Source organism: Cupressus sempervirens, chromosome 2 (assembly GCF_028749045.1).
Source record: "Cupressus sempervirens isolate cs-2001-9-10 chromosome 2, ASM2874904v1, whole genome shotgun sequence".
In the NCBI taxonomy this organism is placed as follows: Eukaryota; Viridiplantae; Streptophyta; class Pinopsida; order Cupressales; family Cupressaceae; genus Cupressus; species Cupressus sempervirens.
This window is the reverse complement of record NC_143119.1, coordinates 731,636,696-731,654,592: the sequence shown is the minus strand read 5'-3', so window position 1 is coordinate 731,654,592 and position 17,897 is coordinate 731,636,696. Positions and strand designations below refer to the sequence as shown.

The following is a 17,897-nucleotide window of genomic DNA, read 5'->3' as shown; positions in this document are numbered from 1 at the left end:
CTTTGGGAAACTTTTGTCATCAAGGGATTATAAATATGAGTTCATTTAATTGGAAAAAACACGCTTGAATTTTTTTTTGCTTTTGTTGCCTTTGTGGCTTTTTTAAATTCTGAGATTGCATTGGCAATTGTGCTGAGGTATACAATTGGTCATTTCTCCTACTGTATTTTGATGTGGGTAAGGAGAATAATCTTGTTGGTAATTATGTTTGGAATTTATTGAAGATTTCTTATACATATCTAAGATTACTTTTTGGAAGTCTAGTTTAGATTGGTTGATGGCGATTCAATTGAAGGTTGGATATCAATCTATATTGCATACTAGAGATTCAATTTCTCATTGCAATTCATCGTACACCATTTTGGATGCAACGTTTTGGCTATACAATTTTCTATAGCTAACTGCTGAAGCTGGGGCGGCATTCTACAAAGACCGGATGCGAGCGATTCCCTCAACACCTGTGATCTATTTGGAGGGTTGTCGTCACCCATCATATCTAAGATGAGTTTTGGGAGTTGGAACAGTGTTTTCTAGCCCTGTGGATTATCAATATAAGCCCTACAATCATTTCTTCAAGGTCTGCATTGGTAAAATAGAGGTCTCCAATCATCTATCAAACCTATGATCTGGATTTGAAGAGTGGTTGGGTTATTTTTAAAACCTACATGGTGTATTCCTGGGCACACATGGGAGTTTAGTGGCAACAAGGACTTTTTGAGGGAGCTGAGATTCATCCTTTGACTGGCAGCCTGCATTTTGTGGTGATCTGCGATTATACTGGCAAGCAGATGAAACTGGCAAGAGGAGACTCAATTCACAAATCAGGTTTCTATTGTTTTTTGGAAATTGAATCAAGTTTTTATACAAATAATATCATACACTGTCATTCTCAAATTACAAATAAAATTTTGGGAGTTGGTGTTATTTCCTAGCACTTTATTTCTAGTTTATTCATATTAGCAAAAACGCACAAAAAAAAACATATATTAGGAAAATTCAAAAAAAAAAACGAAAATACAAAAACAAAGTACTCTTTATTTCGATCAGCAATTCAAGGAAAGACAATTAAGGGTTTTTACAGTGGTATCGGAGTTGTTTCCTACCAACCTACAGGAATTGGACTTAGTATTATTGATCAACAGTTTGTGCAGAAGTTATTCGTATTTGTTTTGCATTCAATATCATGGGAGATGATGGAAATTTGTGCCGGGTATACACTATACCTATAGAGGTTGTACCACTCCGCCTAGGGAAGGTGAGCTTAAGATACACTATGAGTATGTTGGTACTCTGAGTGGTTTAGGCGGTCAAGAGTTGGAGATGTTGATGCGAAGATTGATAGAGAGGTTATGCAAACATTTAGGAATCTGGCAGCCGGACAATAGCAGATGACAGGTGTACTACAATAGTTGTCTAACAATTTGTAGCAGATAGTAGTTCCTCGAGGACGGAGTAGGGAGAGAGCCCAAGATGTTTCTGTTGGTTCTCATAGATCTTGAGTCGAGGATAGAAACCGAGATGGTGATAAGTATAGAGATGCAGATCGGTTGTAGTTGAGGGTCAAAGGGAGTTAGCTAACAGAGTTGACACACATACTAGCACTCATGATAGGCTGCAGAGGCCCACATTTCTAAGACCCGAGGTGGATGCAATCAGTGTTGAGTCTAAGGCCACTCCTTTTGTTGATGACATGGTGGTACACTTTGCAGAGTGGGATACTTTACCATAGGTGATTAAAGAGCATCTGAATTGATAGGGACCTGACTCGGAAGCGGGAGCTTTCCAAGGCAAAGTTGAAACCTAAGAGACAAAGGTTTTTACTAACAGAGCTATAACGAGTTGCCAGTAAGATGACATTGGAGCACTTCAATGATAGCAAAAGAGTTACAAGTCGAGCTTGCATCCATAACCTCTACACATATCTGGCTCTGCGTCTTATGTCATAGATGGACGCTATTAGAATTGGACTGTTGCATTTGCATGGAGCTTCCCATGACTGGCAATACCATGGCTTAGTCTCTTTGTGGCATGATCAAATCACGTCCTATTAGGAGTTCGTAGATCACTTAACCAAGAGATTTGATAGGAAGGATCCAGAGGTGTACCTTTGTGAGTTGGCTCAGTAGAAGTAATCCAGTGGATAAGAAAGTTACATCAGTGTTCCAGAGGCTCTTAATCATAGTTCATACTATTTCGGAGTGCAGGCGAGTGATGTTATTTGTGTTAAATCCGCAACTCTGATCAACATACTAATCTGACTGTGCAGATCGCACAGACCTTAGCATTCTCTTAATGCCTTATGAAAGCCTAGATTTATATTGCTCCTTTAGTAGGCATGATTGGTGTCTCCATTAAGTTTTATTTATTTGAGTGTTAAAGATATCCTAGTTAATATTGTTTAAATGTCATTCCATCTAATAGGCAGCGATTATGAGGAGTTTATGTGCCGACCTAGATAGGGTCATGTCCCTTCAAGGGACATACCCTTTGGGTAAGGTATTTATGAAGGGTGTAGTTGGAGTTAACGGACACAAAAATAATATAAAGCCTACTCCTTTAAGCAAGTCTGCCCTATTCGAACACTTCCAGAAATAAAAGATTTCAGAATAATAATTTCATTATTGACATCTCTTATACAAGTCTGAACAAAGATAATCTTCAACAAGCATAGAAGAAAGCATTGTTTCAGTTTGATCACACAATTTGCAGAAACTTTACATGGTACCAGAGCTTTGGTAGTCGAACCTAGGCTCTGCAAATTAAACAATCAAACTAAGTATATCTAGCAACATTCTCCTATCTTCAATAACATACACAATTAGACCCAAGGACAGATTTGATGGGAAAGAACATTTCAATGCTTGGAAATTAAGAATCATGATGATTCTTGAAGAAAATGATGTGAAACAGTTTGTACATAAAGCATCAAGCTACCTAATATTGAACCTAATAAAACTATCTCGAGGAAAGAAAACAGGAAAGCCATACAGGTCATATTAGGAGTAAAAAATAAAATAGTACCCATGCTAACAAAACATCAAACAACATTTAATATGATGAATTCGTTATTGAATGCACATGAGATTAACAATGCAACTAGGGTCCTCACACTAAAAAGGCAACTAAATCATATACAAATAAAGAAGCGAGAATCGATGAATTCTTACTTCCTAAGGGTTGCAGGTCTAAAAGATGAACTTGCAAGTATAGGAACCATTATTGATGACAAAGAATTAACACTGATGGCCATAGATGGATTACCAAATTCATGGGAAACATTCGCACAAGGAGTAAGTGCTAGAGACAATCTTCCTAACTTCAACAGACTTAAGGGATATTGTTTTCAAGAAGAATCCAGAAAACTTTAAAAAGGAGGAAAGTTGAAAACTGAAGATGAAGAACTTCATGTTCTCAACATGAATTCCTATAAAAGAAAGAAGAAGCACTTCAAGAAGAAGAAGGATCATCAAAAGAATGACAAACTTAGGAAAGATCTATCCAAAATAAAATGCGAAAACTTTGGACACTACAGATCTAATTGCCCTGAGAATTCTAAACAACAAGTAAATTGTACAAGCATTACTAGGAAAGAAGATAACTATGATCTTGAGTATCATGTATTGTATTTGGCGCTATCAAATGAATTTTCAAGTAAGGCATACAGTGGATCATCTCGACATATAGAATTTTCATACCTGGTCAAAAAAATATCGACCTTAGTAAGGATGTAATTTTTGAAGAAGATTTAGCATTCAAAGGAGCCTTAAGTTCTGGAGATCACTGTCACTTCACTAGTTCTGAAGAAAATACTGAATCTAAGTCTCAGAGCGAGAACATTGAAGAAATTGAAGATGAAATTCAAAATCTCAATCTTGAAGAAACTCAAAATTCTAAAAAAAGACCACTTTGGGCCATTAAGACAGTAGAGGAAGCACAAGACTTTGCTGCACCATCTAGAACCTTCAGAGAAAACAAAAGACCCAAAAGATTTTCTAGTTATGCAGCAAACATGAATGATTTGTCTAAATCAAAACCAACCAATGTTTCAAATGCTATTAAACATACAGCTTGGAAGGATGCCATGATGGAAGAATACCAATCCATTATGAAGAATGATGTTTGGGAAATTGTTCCAAGACCTGAAGGCAAATCTGTTGTTTCTTCCAAGTGGATATTTAAAATCAAGCATGTTGCTAATCGTAGCATTGAAAAATACAAAGTCAGATTCGTAGCCAGGGGATTCTCTCAAAAATAGGGAATTGATTATGAATAAACCTTTGCTCCTGTTGCTAGATATACCTCTGTAAGAGTAGTCCTAGCTATTGCAGCATCGAAGGGATGGAAAGCACATCAGATGGACGTAAAAACAACATTTCTAAATGGAAAGATTATAGACGAGGTATATTTAGAGCAACATGAAGGATTTGAAACTCGTAACCCTAAAAATTTTGTTTGCAGGCTCAAGAGAGCTCTCTATGGGCTTAAACAAGCTCCAAGGGCATGGTATGAATGAATCGATAAGTATCTCACCAACTTAGGATTCTCTAAGAATGAAGCTGATCCAAATCTATATTATAAAAGGAATAAAAATGATATGGTAATTTTGATATTGTATGTTGATGATTTGCTAATAACAGGTGATGATCATCTCATTGATCAATGCAAGAAAGATCTAATCAGAGAATTTGAGATGAAAGATTTAGGACTCCTTCATTACTTCCTAGCACTGGAAGTTTGGCAGAATTCTGGCAAGATCATACTTAATCAAGCAAAATATATATTAGACATCTTGAAGAGATTTGGAATGTGGAACTACAGGCCTATGTCTTCTCCCATGGAGACTAATCTACATAAACTTAAGGAAGCAGCAAGAGAATCACATTCCATAGATTCTACTCTTACAGATAGATGATTGGGCCCCTTATGTACTTGGTAAATACAAGACTTGATATCTGCTATGTTGTCAATGCATTAAATCAATTTATGTGTGAGCCAAAGGAGATTCACCTAGTTGCAATCAAACACATCATCAGATACTTACAAGGCACTCCTAACCTTGGGCTCAAGTATGAGAAAGTTGAATTGGATCTACATGGATACACAGACTCAAATTGGGCTGGAAGTGTTATTGATAGGAAAAGCACTTCAGGATGTTGTTTCAGTTTAGGCTCAATGATGATATCATGGATATGTAGAAAGCAGTCTTCAGTAGCAAAAAGTTCCACAAAAGCCGAATACATTGCAGCAACAATGGCCTCTTGGGAAGATGTTTGGTTTTGAAAATTACTTGTGGGATTATTTGGTCAAGCCATGAATCCTACAATTATTCATTGTGATAATCAGAGTTCAATCAAACTTTCTGTGAATCCTGTTTTTCATGATAGGTCCAAGCATATTGAAATTCCTTACCATTATGTAAGAGATATGATAGATAGGACTACTGTAAAATTAGAATACATTTGCACTACAAATCAGACAACAGATATTCTTACCAAACCCCTCTCTCGAGTGAAGATAGATCACTTCAAGAAAAGACTTGGTATGGTTGAATTGTAAATCATTTGTATTCTTTAAATTATTATTAAAATAATTTTATTGTCAGGTTATTGATTATTATGGGCTCCACCATTTGTATTCATTATCTAAGAGGTGAAGAGAGATAATGAACACTTGTATAAAAGACATTATGAGAGATGGTGATCTCTTAGATAATGTGCTAAACAGTAGAGATCTACTATAAGATCTAGGTGAGTTCAAGATCACATTGTGATGTAGACATTGTTATGCCTATAAGTCACAATTTGGATAAAGGAAGAATTTTATTATTCTTCGGAGTTTATCCTGTGTTCTGATAGATCTTAACTCAGGATCATGTTGTGATATAGGAATACCAGTACCTATGAGTCACAACTTGGATAAATGAAGAAGTTAATCATTCTCCGGATTTATCCTATATATTATATTCTTTGAAATATGATTATCACTAGTACCACATGCTAAGGAAAAATTCAGATAGATATAGGGTATCAATCTATGCGTATTCATCTTAATTGATGTTGCTAGATATGTTATCTCTCAATATGTTTATCAAGTTAAGAGGGAGTGTTAAATCTGTAACATCAACATACTGCTCTGACTGTGCAGATCACACAAACCTTAGCATTCTCTTAATGCCTTATGAAAGCCTAGATTTATATTGCTCCTTTAGTAGGCATGACCGACATCTCCCTTAGGTTTTTTTTTTGAGTGTTAAACCTTAACTAATCCTAGTTAATATTGTTTACATGTCATTCCATCTAATAGGCATTGATTATGAGGAGTTTATGGGCCAACCTAGACAGGATCATGTTTCTTCAAGAGACATGCCCTTTGGGTAAGGAATTTATGAAGTGTGTGCTTGTAGTTAAAGGACACACAAATAATATCAAGTTTGCTCCTTTAAGCAAGTCTGTCCTATTCGAACACTTCCAAAAATAAAAGATTTCAGAATAATAATTTCATTATTGACATCTCTTATACAAATCTGAAAAAAGATAATCTTCAGCAAGCATAGAAGAAGGTATTGTTTCAGTTTGATCACACAAAATTTGCAAAAACTTTAAAATTTATGGAGGGATTGACTGAGCCACTCCGTGGATGGGTGAAGCCATTGGACCCATCTTCTTTACAGGTAGCAATGAGGAAGGCACGTTATCTTCTCGAAGAAAGGTTGCTTCGAAATCTTCTGTTCCTTTGCCCGATGATTAGTCCCCACCAGTTGTTGAGGACAAGGGCAAATGAGTGAGGAAGTCTAACAATACTTCTAAAGAGGATCTGAGGAGGAGACAACTCTACTATTGGTGCAAGGGACCTTTCTCTAAAGGTCATACTTGCGCATTGAGGCCGAAAGGGGCAGCAAACCGTGTTATGTGGGTCTATATTGATGTGGTTGAGGATGACTCATCACAACAGCATGAGGATGACGATGGGGATGATCATAGTGGTGATAGAGTTTATAATGTGTTGAGTGTTTACAGTTTGGTATTTGACTCACATTTTTAGGATTTTCATAGGGTACAGAGTTGGTCTATACCTAAACTAGATTGTTTGCAACATCATTGGATAGGTTCAGTGAAGGAGATTATGTTGGAATCTCCTGTTGAGTTGCCTTCTATGGATATCCTGACTTCTACATCATCAGCATAGGTATTAGGTGTTGTGTTGCAAGTTATATTGTTGGTCCTAGTGATCTTGGCATACAGTTGGTTCAGTGATAACAAGGATATCACTTGCTTCTCATGGGATCCTAGTGGAGATTTTAGTGTGATGCTAGATTGCTTGAGGACAAGCAATCTCGGGGAGGGCGGACTGTAATGTCCCCATTTTTTGCGAGATTCTGTAGATGATCATGTCAGTTCATTATAACAAACCTCATGAGTCGACAATGTGATTATGGGGTCTCAATTGTGGACTTGTTATTTTTAATAAGTCTATTTGGCAGTGCAATGGGTGGCTCTAGCAGTTGGTTGTCACCTGCAGTGGATGTAGTTATTAATTAAATGAGCTCTTATTTATTAATATATTATTTTTGTTGCATTATTATAATAATGATATTAACAGATATTACTAAAAGAGTTGTATCGGAAAGTTCCATGAGCTAAGTTATTTTGGAAAATTTTCACAGTTTTTGAAGTTTGAGTTCTTTTGGGAAACTTTTGTCAACAAGGGATTATAATTATGAGCTCATTTCATTGGAAAAAGCATACTTGAATATTTATTTTCTTTTGTTGCCTTTGTGGCTTTTTTAAATTCTGAGATTGTGATCTGAGATTGCATTGGCAATCGCGTTGAGGTATACTATTGGCCATTTCTCCTACTGTATTTTGCTGTGGCTAAGGAGAATAATCTTGTTGGTAATTGTGTTTGGAATTTATTGAAGGTTTCTTAAATTAATCTGAGATTACATTCTGGAGGTCTGGTTTAGATTGGTTGAGGATGATTCAATTGAAGGTTGGATATCAACCTGCATTGCATACTGGAGATTCAATTTCTCATTTCAGTTCATCATACACCATTTGGGAGGCAACGTTTTGGCTATATATTCATCTACAGCGAACTGCTGAAGCTGGGGCAGCATTCTAGAAACACTGGACACGATTCCCTCAACACCTGCTATCTATATTTGAAGGGCTTCTGTCACCCATCATATCTGCAATCAGTTTTGGGGGTTGCAACAGTGTTTCTCATGCCTGTGGATTATCAATATAAGCCCTGCGATCATTTTGTCAGGACCTGCAGTTGTAAAATAGAGGTCTCCAATCAGCTATCAGACCCGTGATCTGGATTTGAAGGGCAGCTGGGTTATTTCTAAGACCTGCATGGTGTATTCCTGGGCACAAGTGCGAGTTTATTAGCAGCAGGGACTTTCTGAGGGAGCTGCGATTTATCCTTTGACTGGCGGCCTGAAATTTGTGGTGATCTGCAATTATACTGGCAAGAGGAGACTAAATTCACAAATAAAGTTTCTCTCGTTTTTGGAAATTGAATCAAGTTTTTATACAAATAATATCATAAATTGTCATTCTCAAATTACAAATAAAATTTCAGGAGTTAGTGCTATTTCCTGGCTCTTTATTTCTTGTTGATTCATATTAGCAAAAACACAAAAAAATCATATATTGGCAATATTCAAAAAAAAATCAGAAAACACCAAAATAGGAAAAAAGAGTACTCTTTATTTCTATCAGCAATTCAAGCAAAGACAATTAAGGGTTTTTACAAATATTAATGGAGTTAAGTTTTGTTTCCATTCCCTAGTCCCAAATTTGAGCACATAAAATCAAAATTTGGTGTTTTATTTGAAATTGTCAAATAGGACAAGCCGCTGATCCATTATAGATCACCTAAATCATTAAAGAGATTCTAAATATTGATCCTTCGCAGCAATAACTCCAAATTATGCACAAAAGAATGAAGAGCCGAATTGCATCCAACAATAAATTTGTATACCTTTGATTAAGAACTTTAGTGTAAAGCTTCAATGAAGTTTTTCAATATTCATGTGTAATAAAGATGTATCAACTATCAAGCACCAATGAGGACAAGGGTGCTGGTTTCAGAGCCATGGATGCATCCCTGTGGGTGATAGGTAAAAATCTTTAAAAAAATACAAACTTTTTCCTCCAAGCTTTATGCTTTGGTACCTAAATGTTTTCTATCCAGAGATTTGTTTAGATTTACCACTTAATGGAAGTTATCATTAACTATAGAATTTTTGTTATACTTCTTTGATTTGTGCTACGCTACTATATCCTTATAAAGATGATCCTGAATGTAGATCCAATCTATTTGGACCCTCAGAAGAGCCTACTTAAATTTAATCCCAAAACAGATATCGTGAGGGATAGAAATCTGTGAACATTTTAGTTACATGCAAAGAATTGCAATCCCACAATAAAAACTCAGAACCAAGAAAAAAGTGAGTCATAAAATAACGAGTTTTTAAATCTTTTTGCTGTCTGAGACCATAAAAGTCTGCCTTGAAACGGCTTTCTTATTGTGTTCCATCTATTGTTTTCATTGCTCAAATAAACATTTAACTTGGGCATTTTATGACGCTATAGCTCTAAAATGTAGATCTTAAATTCATTCCATAAACAATAAAGGGAACAGACAAAAAGAAAAGGGGAATTCACAAGTCATCAACAAATCTATATGCTTCGTGTCTCATTTCATTCCAATAGTGTTGAGTGTCTAACCTTGGCTTCATCCATTTCGGTACTAGCATTGTCAAGGCCATCCAGCATAGATGAATCTTTACTCACAAGCGAAACCTTTCACAGAAAAAATGAATTGGTTGAGTCTAAAGAAAAGCACTGTGATGTCGCGTTGCACACAGATGTTCATGTCATAAGCAGACAAAATTTTGAAGGGAAATTCTTATCACTGATCTAATGTAGAAACTACCAGAATTGGAGTTAATTGTCCTTCAAGATCTAAAAGACCCTTTGCAAATGCAGCAGCAGACATCTGCAAGTTATAAGGCTGTTAGGTCAGTATATTAATTTATCAGCATTGAATTATTACAAATAAAATTTAAAGAGCAATTAAGAAGGAAACCATAGGTAGCCAGGAACTCATAATATTTTCTGCCAGAACCAACCTGTACACGACCCTCATCTGAACTATATATTTTTAAATCATGGCGATATGTACTATGCAGGCGGAGCAAACCTGTGCCTTCTCCTGTATGTTAAATGGTAAATAAATATAAGCAATATATTATGACAAAAAAATTAAAAAGCAATTTTTCAGAGCATAGTCATTCATTACTAGAGTTTATTGGACTCACAGATCTTTCTATGTAGATCATTATGCAGCCACTCTGCATGAAATCTATCAGTTTGACTAAATGTGAGAGCTTAAAGTATCTTTAATAAAACAATTATTTAATTTTACTAACTTAAAAGTTTTCTGATATCCTTATCATAGACAACCCAGAGAAGTTTATTTCCAAGTTGATATCTTATTACAAATTACTCATGACCTTGCAATGGTACTCGTGGTCTGACAATGGAACTCTAGTTCCACACCACCTAGAAACTAAATCCTATAAAAATAACCATATAGCTATAATGTTATTTCTTGCACACTGAACATCTTATGAGGCACCCATGTAAGCCCACCTTTCAATAAGCATAGCATAATGAAAATGGGTTTCAATTATCAATTAGGTTATAATACTACATCAAAGTTAAATTTAAAAAATCATTATGATTCTTCAAGTAGAACCATTTCCAAGCAACATGTGACAATCAGTATATAAAGGGGTACAAAATAAACAAAACGAAGTCAAACGTCAGATTTGAAAACATTTGTTGGACAACTTGTAGAAGTTATAATTGAAGCAATATGTTTTTTTAATTTCATTACTTTAAATATCAATAATAAAGACTGGGTTTCGTTTTCTACAGTTAAAACACAGTTTAACATGCATGGATGTAGAGCATGTTTGTCATGCTTAACTTGTGATCTTGGATAGGTTACACTTATCGAATATCTTATAGGTTTTTATAACTTGACATTGGCTAAAGTCCAAGAAACCAGTTAGTGCCAGATTTATGAATAATTCTGCACAAATAGAAAATATAGAGAATGCAAGGATGCCCAGATATCAAATAAGGATAAGATATTGATTTATATATGTTCAGACCCCACCTGGATACATATGGTTTCGGAAATATCTCCCTAGTTCTTCAGCCTGTCAATAAAGCACAAAAATAAATATTAGCCACTATGTTTTGATAAATATAGAAAATTGACTAAAAGTTTATATCACATTAAAAACTTCTTATTGCTGTACACTAGACAAGTGGAAGGATGATGAGGTTCATGACATTTAATAATGGTAGTAATAATCCCAAAATTATTATAAATTTTAAATGCATCTTTTCATTCAATCGCCTTGGCCCTTTAACAATAATAATGTCATAAAGTCACAGATGCAGTACTGCCAAGCTTAGTTACCGATTTGGGTGTGTGTGTGTGCACCCGTGTGTGTGGGCGTGATATGTATATGCAAAGAAATGAAAGAAATATACAAAAATAGAACATTTGATAGCATGATACTTGTAACTTCACCAATACCTATTCAAATTCAAATTCAAATATTCAATCAGATTTTAAACCATATCATATACGTTTATGTTCACGATTGCAGTGCAAATCAGCAAATCATCACAATTACATAATCCTGACCTGTATTTTTTCATTGATATGAGGGACAATGCTCCATGGGTATTTGTTAAACAGGGCATTGGCATAAGAAGCCAAGACATCAAAGTTGGATTATTATACAACAGATTGCTTACTAAGATGATATGTGTTTTGAGTCCAAATGGAATGTAGGCCTTGGTGTTATAGATATTGCCTTACCTTCACAATACTTGAACCATATACTACTTGTCTAACATCAAGTACTGAAGACACTTGTATTGTTTAGAATGTCTATCTAAATACTGTAGTTTCTCAGCGTTCAAGGGATTTTGTGTTGGCATATTTGGCCAATAAGTTTGACAAATGGATTCTCTGTATTTGGTCTTCCAGTATCTGATTGTTTGTTCCTTACAAGTTTATAGTTTCCAACTGAGACTGCAAGAGCTTATTCTTGCCTATAAGTTGTGCTTGATTTTTATCAAGTAATTGTTATACATACAAGGCTGGCCGGAAGCCACTCCAAGCCAGCTGGAGGCGGGTGGAAGCTATTGAAATGGCTTCCACCTGCCTCCAGCTGGCTGGAGTGGCTGTCAGAAAACTTCCGCCCACATCCATTCCAGCATCTGCATCCATCCACTTCTGTTTCCAGCATAGTTTGTGTACTTGGTACACCAAAATTTTCTGGCTCGGGAAAACATGGCATATGAAAAAATATCTATTTTCTTGCAAAATCTAGCTACAATTATGTATCAAATGAATCTAGTGGGGTTTCAGAATCAGTGTCCCCATTGGCCGAAGGTAACCACCAAAGCTCAAATGAAGCACTTTGAGACCACAACAACCTTCATGGCACATGCTCTTTTCCTATTATAAAAGAGTGCAAAAGTCGTGTATTTTCACTCCAATACTGATAAGAATGCTGAAAATGTTGGTGTAGTCTTTCCCACTGGGCATGTAGAGTTTATAAAGGAAAAAAAAATTTGTTTTGAGTGTAAAAATGACTTTTTGTTTCCAAGCTTTATGCATCAAGACGGGTGTTTACAATATATCTCTCAGACTTGCCAAGTAATCAGCTGATACTTGGTGGGAAATGGCAGGCCGTAGTTTAAGCTGAAAAAACCTGACACAAAAGAAATATGACAGGTGCTACATTTTTAGTATAACTATGCTCCCCAGCTAACCAATACATGTACAAAAGATTTTAACAATCAATAAAAATGTGGTAGAATGTTTCTACGGAAAACTATCTATAGATTTCATACATAAACATTTTCAATTTACAGACCATGATCATGATATGTAATTCGGGAAGAAGGATGAAGAATTATGATACCCGATTAAAGGCATTCTACATGGTTTTCAACAGAAGCATTCTCAAACATAACCAACATCTTACAAACAATTACTCATTTTGTAGACTTTATTACAGATACAAAGACAAGCAGGAGCAGATTACATAAAATGATAAGAGTTGCCAATCTCAAACATCTTAGACATGCAGATAATATTGAAAAAAGATACAATCTGTAAATCTTCTACATTCATTTTAATTTAATTAAACAGAAACTTATTGGTTACTAATCTGACAACAGAAAGGTGTATGTTCAAAAAATACAATAATAAATAAATGTAGCTTTCCTTTTCCAACGTTCTTCTCCGTAGGATTTTGTAACAAGCATTAATATGAGCATTAGTTTAAACTAATTTAGTTGTTCCTGAATAACTATAGTGGCACTCAGTAAAAGAAACATATAAAATCAAAATAATATAACATACAACACTTGTTTTTTCTAGAATGTGAATCAACTTACTTGTTTTCTCCCTGCATGTGTAAGGACACCACCATATTTCAATACCATTAATGCTTCCACTGGGCGTTCTTCTTCACCTTCACCATTCTCTTTTAGGACCTTTATCCATTTTTGAGGCTTTAATTGAACCTTTCTGTAAATCCCAGAAAAATGTCCACCCTACAGGGAGGTTGTATTTAATATTCAATTGATACATATTAAACAATTTTATATGCGAGTGTATGTAAATGAACTCATTAAAAAGCACATGCAAAAGAGAAATAAAAGCCCCAATAAACCCATGAGGAAGAAGGAACGCAGTACAGATCAGTCAGAAAAAGGTAATTAAGGTAATAGTTGCAACTTAGTCATCCCATGCTAAAAGTTAATAATTTGGTTAATTAATCCCACAAGTACAGATTCATAAACACTTAAGCAGATATTGACAAGGCATAGAGAAATCGGTTTAAGTCAAGTTGATGTGACCATTTTGTATGTGTATATCAGGAATTTCAGTAAGTCTCTATGAACAAGAAATCTCCCATCTAGCAGTATCAAAACAAATATATCAATATGTACCTTATGACAAAATATTGTATAAGGTGCAATATGCCAGCAGGATAACAATAAAACTGAAAACAAAGCATGACCACATGATTAATAGCAGATAAACTATTAATAACACAAAATGCACAGTGGCATGAAGTTTCAATGTTAACAATGCAATCACAACATTTACAAAAGCCTAAGAGGATTACAATATTCAAACCTTATGACCGCTATTACCAGAATCCCATATGTATGTAGTATTTATAAAATGCCTCCATAATGAAGAAATATTAGATCACAGCACATGGATACAAGTTTTCATTATTTGTTAAGCATCTAATTGCTGAAATCTGAAACAATTCTTTTAACTTATTATCTGCAAGGATTGGGAAACTAAAGAGTGAATGGCAAGTTGAAGTTTGACTCAGGAAATTAATTGTGGAAACAATAGGTTATCAGAAAAAAGTGATTGCAAAACTTACAATCAGTATTGCAGTTTTGACTTGGTGTGCTGCATCTGTGAAAGGAAGTTCTCAGCAGGACAGATATATGACTATGGAATTGATTTCATTAGTGTTAAATTGAACCCCGACTGTCAAAAACTCAGTGCTGCCACAAACACCAATACTTTGCACTTGCAACTTCTAAAAGTTTCTCCTTGTGCCCAGGGGAAGGATCCTACATCAACAAGAAGTATCAATAGTGATGTTTGGGACATGCTTTAGTAGGAGAGGATTGAATATTGGTATTGTGGAGAATTAGAAGAGAGTATAGCTACTCATTAATTTTAGACGATGGACAAAGGTATAGAGGGAAGTCATTGTTGCACCAACTTCTTGTACTATACTTTCAAATTAATTCGACAAGGTTGTACAGAATTTGTCATTATCAAAAGCTAGATTTCCCCACACAGGATTTCCATACTAAATTATTGGAATTGTTTGATCAGCTTTTGCAAGTTTATTTTCTGATTTTGCTCACAAATCACAATATGCATACCTTTTAAATAACCTCATTTGTTTAAGGCTTTAAGCCAAAGTTACCAATCCAGTTTTAGGTATGCTATGAAGTTAATATACAAACAATTGTTTTCTTCTCCCACTTTACAGCCGTGGAGAAAGCCAAACTACTGCTATTGCCAAAAATATGAGCATGCTAAATATGATTGCATGAAAAGACAACATAATATACTCCATGTGCAACGAAATGAAACTAATGTATTAGATACTACTAAGGAAGGCAATGATCATTAGTTTGAATCTAAGTTGCTGACTCAGGTTCAAGCACAGATTCGGGTTTGTGAGTTGATTTATAGATTCATGATTATTTTTTCCAATATGATTCGTAAGGATACGTGAGTGTGTGTGTGTGTGTGTGTGTGTCTGTACATATAGTTTATAAAAAAAAAAAGAGGAAAATACATAATTGTAAAACTAAATCATTTCATTCTATGAATCTATGATGCTTGACCATTCATCAATGCCAAATGTCTAAGATAAACATTACAATTCAAAAGAAAATCATCACATCAAATTCATAAAAATACTGACTTAAAATTCAATAATGTTTGAACAATGATTCAATAATCATGAAAGTGTTCTCAATCATCAAATAGACTATCTAAAAAATGTCACCCCACAATCAATCTCCTTGGATTTCTTTCAATCTCTTCACTTTAAACTCGCAAGAATGAGAGAGGAAATGAGTATAAAATGAGTTTGAGAACTAAAAGGGGTCATTTTAGGGTTTCCTAAAAATAAAAAACAATTAAAAAATGTTTTTAACATAAGTTTTGGGCCCACACTCCATTTTTGGCCTATGGATTCACATGGATTCACCCAAGTCCATGCCGGATTCGGTTGAGTATGCATGGATTTAGTAGTATTTACTGTGAGTCCACATTGGATTCGTGAAGGGTCCGTAAATTACCCTATGGATCTATGAGGATTGGTGGACCACGAATCTGCTCAAATCCACAAGATCATTTATGGACCTTGTGCGAATCCAGTACATACCACTTCACGAATCCGGACTTGCTACAAATGCGGATTCAATCCATCGGCTAGACATGAGTCTGGTAGCGTAGGTTTCAAGTAATGGCTCTTTCAAACAAGAAACATTTTGTGGGTTCTTTGATTCAAAAAGCAATGCCTCTGAATGGATTAAGGCAATGGATAAACTAGCTTGTTCAGAGAGTTTAGATTTGTAGGAAAGATCCTTCTCAACTTCAATGGCTTGAGGTGGAAGAGCAGGGCCGAGTCCCTAAGTCCAAACAGTTTAGATTTGTGGGAAAGATCCTTTTCAACTTCAACAAAAAAGTCAATGGTAATACTAATAGCAATTGTGGTGCTACAAGAAAATTTCAAGGGTAGTACTCACGCAATTATGTAGAGGCAATGACCTCATGTGATGATGCAATGGCATGGTAGGAGGCTGGAAAGATTGAGGAGGCTAGGGAAGTTGTCAGAGGAAAGAAGGACAGGAAGACAAAGCAAGAGGTGCTAAAATATTGTAATGTTTCCTTATTGATCATCTAGTTATCTTAGTTTGATTATGTACTTTCTATTTATGACTTCTATTTAGATTTGTTTCTTTTAGAAATATAGTAACGTCGTTGCATATATATATGGTAAACTCCATTTTCATTATTGATTATTGAATTACCATTAACAATATCCCAGCATGTCTTGGTCTAACTCCCTCATGGGAGGCCCACGTTTATGTGGGTTGCATGTACTTGCATGTGCTTTTTGTGAGCTTCATGTGCTACTTTTCATGTGAATGGTTCTCAGCTCAATCGAAATCTTGTAGTTTTTTTGATTTGGGTTGTGAAGGATCATGGTTGCTCCAATGGATTTTTAATGTGCTAAGTGTTTTCTTGTTTCACTATGTGATGAAGATTTATCGTTTTCTAGGGTATTTTACCACATAAAATCTAGTGTTTTGCTGCATGAAGGTTTCTATGATGGGTTGTTATTTTAACACAGCTGCAACTGATTTTCTATGCCCAAGGGTTTAGCATGATTTTGTCTTAAAAATCAAGGCCTTCTAATTTTATCCGAACCACAAAAAATCAACATGGGTTTTTTATATTTTCCACAAAAAAAGCATGATGGAAATTCTGATTTATTTTCCAAAAAAATCATGGTGGGTTCCACCCAAATTATTGCAATCATAGCTTTTTGCTTTTTGCAAGATTTCTACAAACAAAAATCACACGTATCTTTCTCCATAAGAGGGTCTTCTGATTCTTTTCCACAAATATATAACTGATGTTTCAGTGTTTGGTTTTGATAAAAATTTCACCTCAAAAATCATCCCTAGTTTTGATCTTTTCTCCTCAAATATCATGGCTAGTTTTTTCTTTATTTCTCTTTCAAATTTGCTTGCGTCTTCTGGTTTTTTCCAAAGAAATCATGACTGGCATTGCTTATCTCAATGTTTTTTTTTCCGGATAAACCATTGTAGAATTTTTTAGTTTTTTTTCCACAAATATTTTGGTTTCTTTCAGTCTGCTTTGAGTCATAGTGCTCATCTGCAAAAATTTTGGCCAATCGTAATCTCTTACAGTCCATTTTTTAACAAAATTGTAGCTGCTCTTTTATGCATTTTGAGTTTGGCAATTTTAGACGCAGATTGAGTTTGGCAATTTTCTCCTCAAAGTCGTGGTTTCATTTTGACAGGCTGTTCCTGTGATTTTGTGAATGCACCTCTAGATCCTTCTGTTTTAATTGTTAAGAGGGGGTATTTGAATGCTTTATCATGTATTAGAAAAATGATGGAATGCTTTGTCATGTATTAGAAAAATGATAGAATGCTATATCATGTATTAGAAAAATGATGTGATAGATTACATATTTGCAT

At 35.1% G+C, this 17,897-nt stretch overlaps 1 protein-coding gene across 10 annotated transcripts in view; it reads right to left on the bottom strand.

The window, feature by feature from the left end:
• The window catches only part of LOC149575463 (inositol hexakisphosphate and diphosphoinositol-pentakisphosphate kinase VIP2-like), a 272,894-nt gene that overhangs the window by 121,688 nt on the left and 133,309 nt on the right, over positions 1-17,897 (bottom strand). For all 10 annotated transcript variants that reach the window (XM_089815209.1, XM_089815206.1, XM_089815210.1 and 7 more), the window contains 5 exons: positions 13,506-13,664; positions 11,197-11,239; positions 10,142-10,224; positions 9,946-10,008; positions 9,738-9,812 (listed from right to left, as the gene is read on the bottom strand). In XM_089815209.1, coding sequence (XP_089671335.1) covers positions 9,738-9,812; positions 9,946-10,008; positions 10,142-10,224; positions 11,197-11,239; positions 13,506-13,664 — 423 coding nt within the window. The remainder of the gene's footprint in view (positions 1-9,737; positions 9,813-9,945; positions 10,009-10,141; positions 10,225-11,196; positions 11,240-13,505; positions 13,665-17,897) is intronic.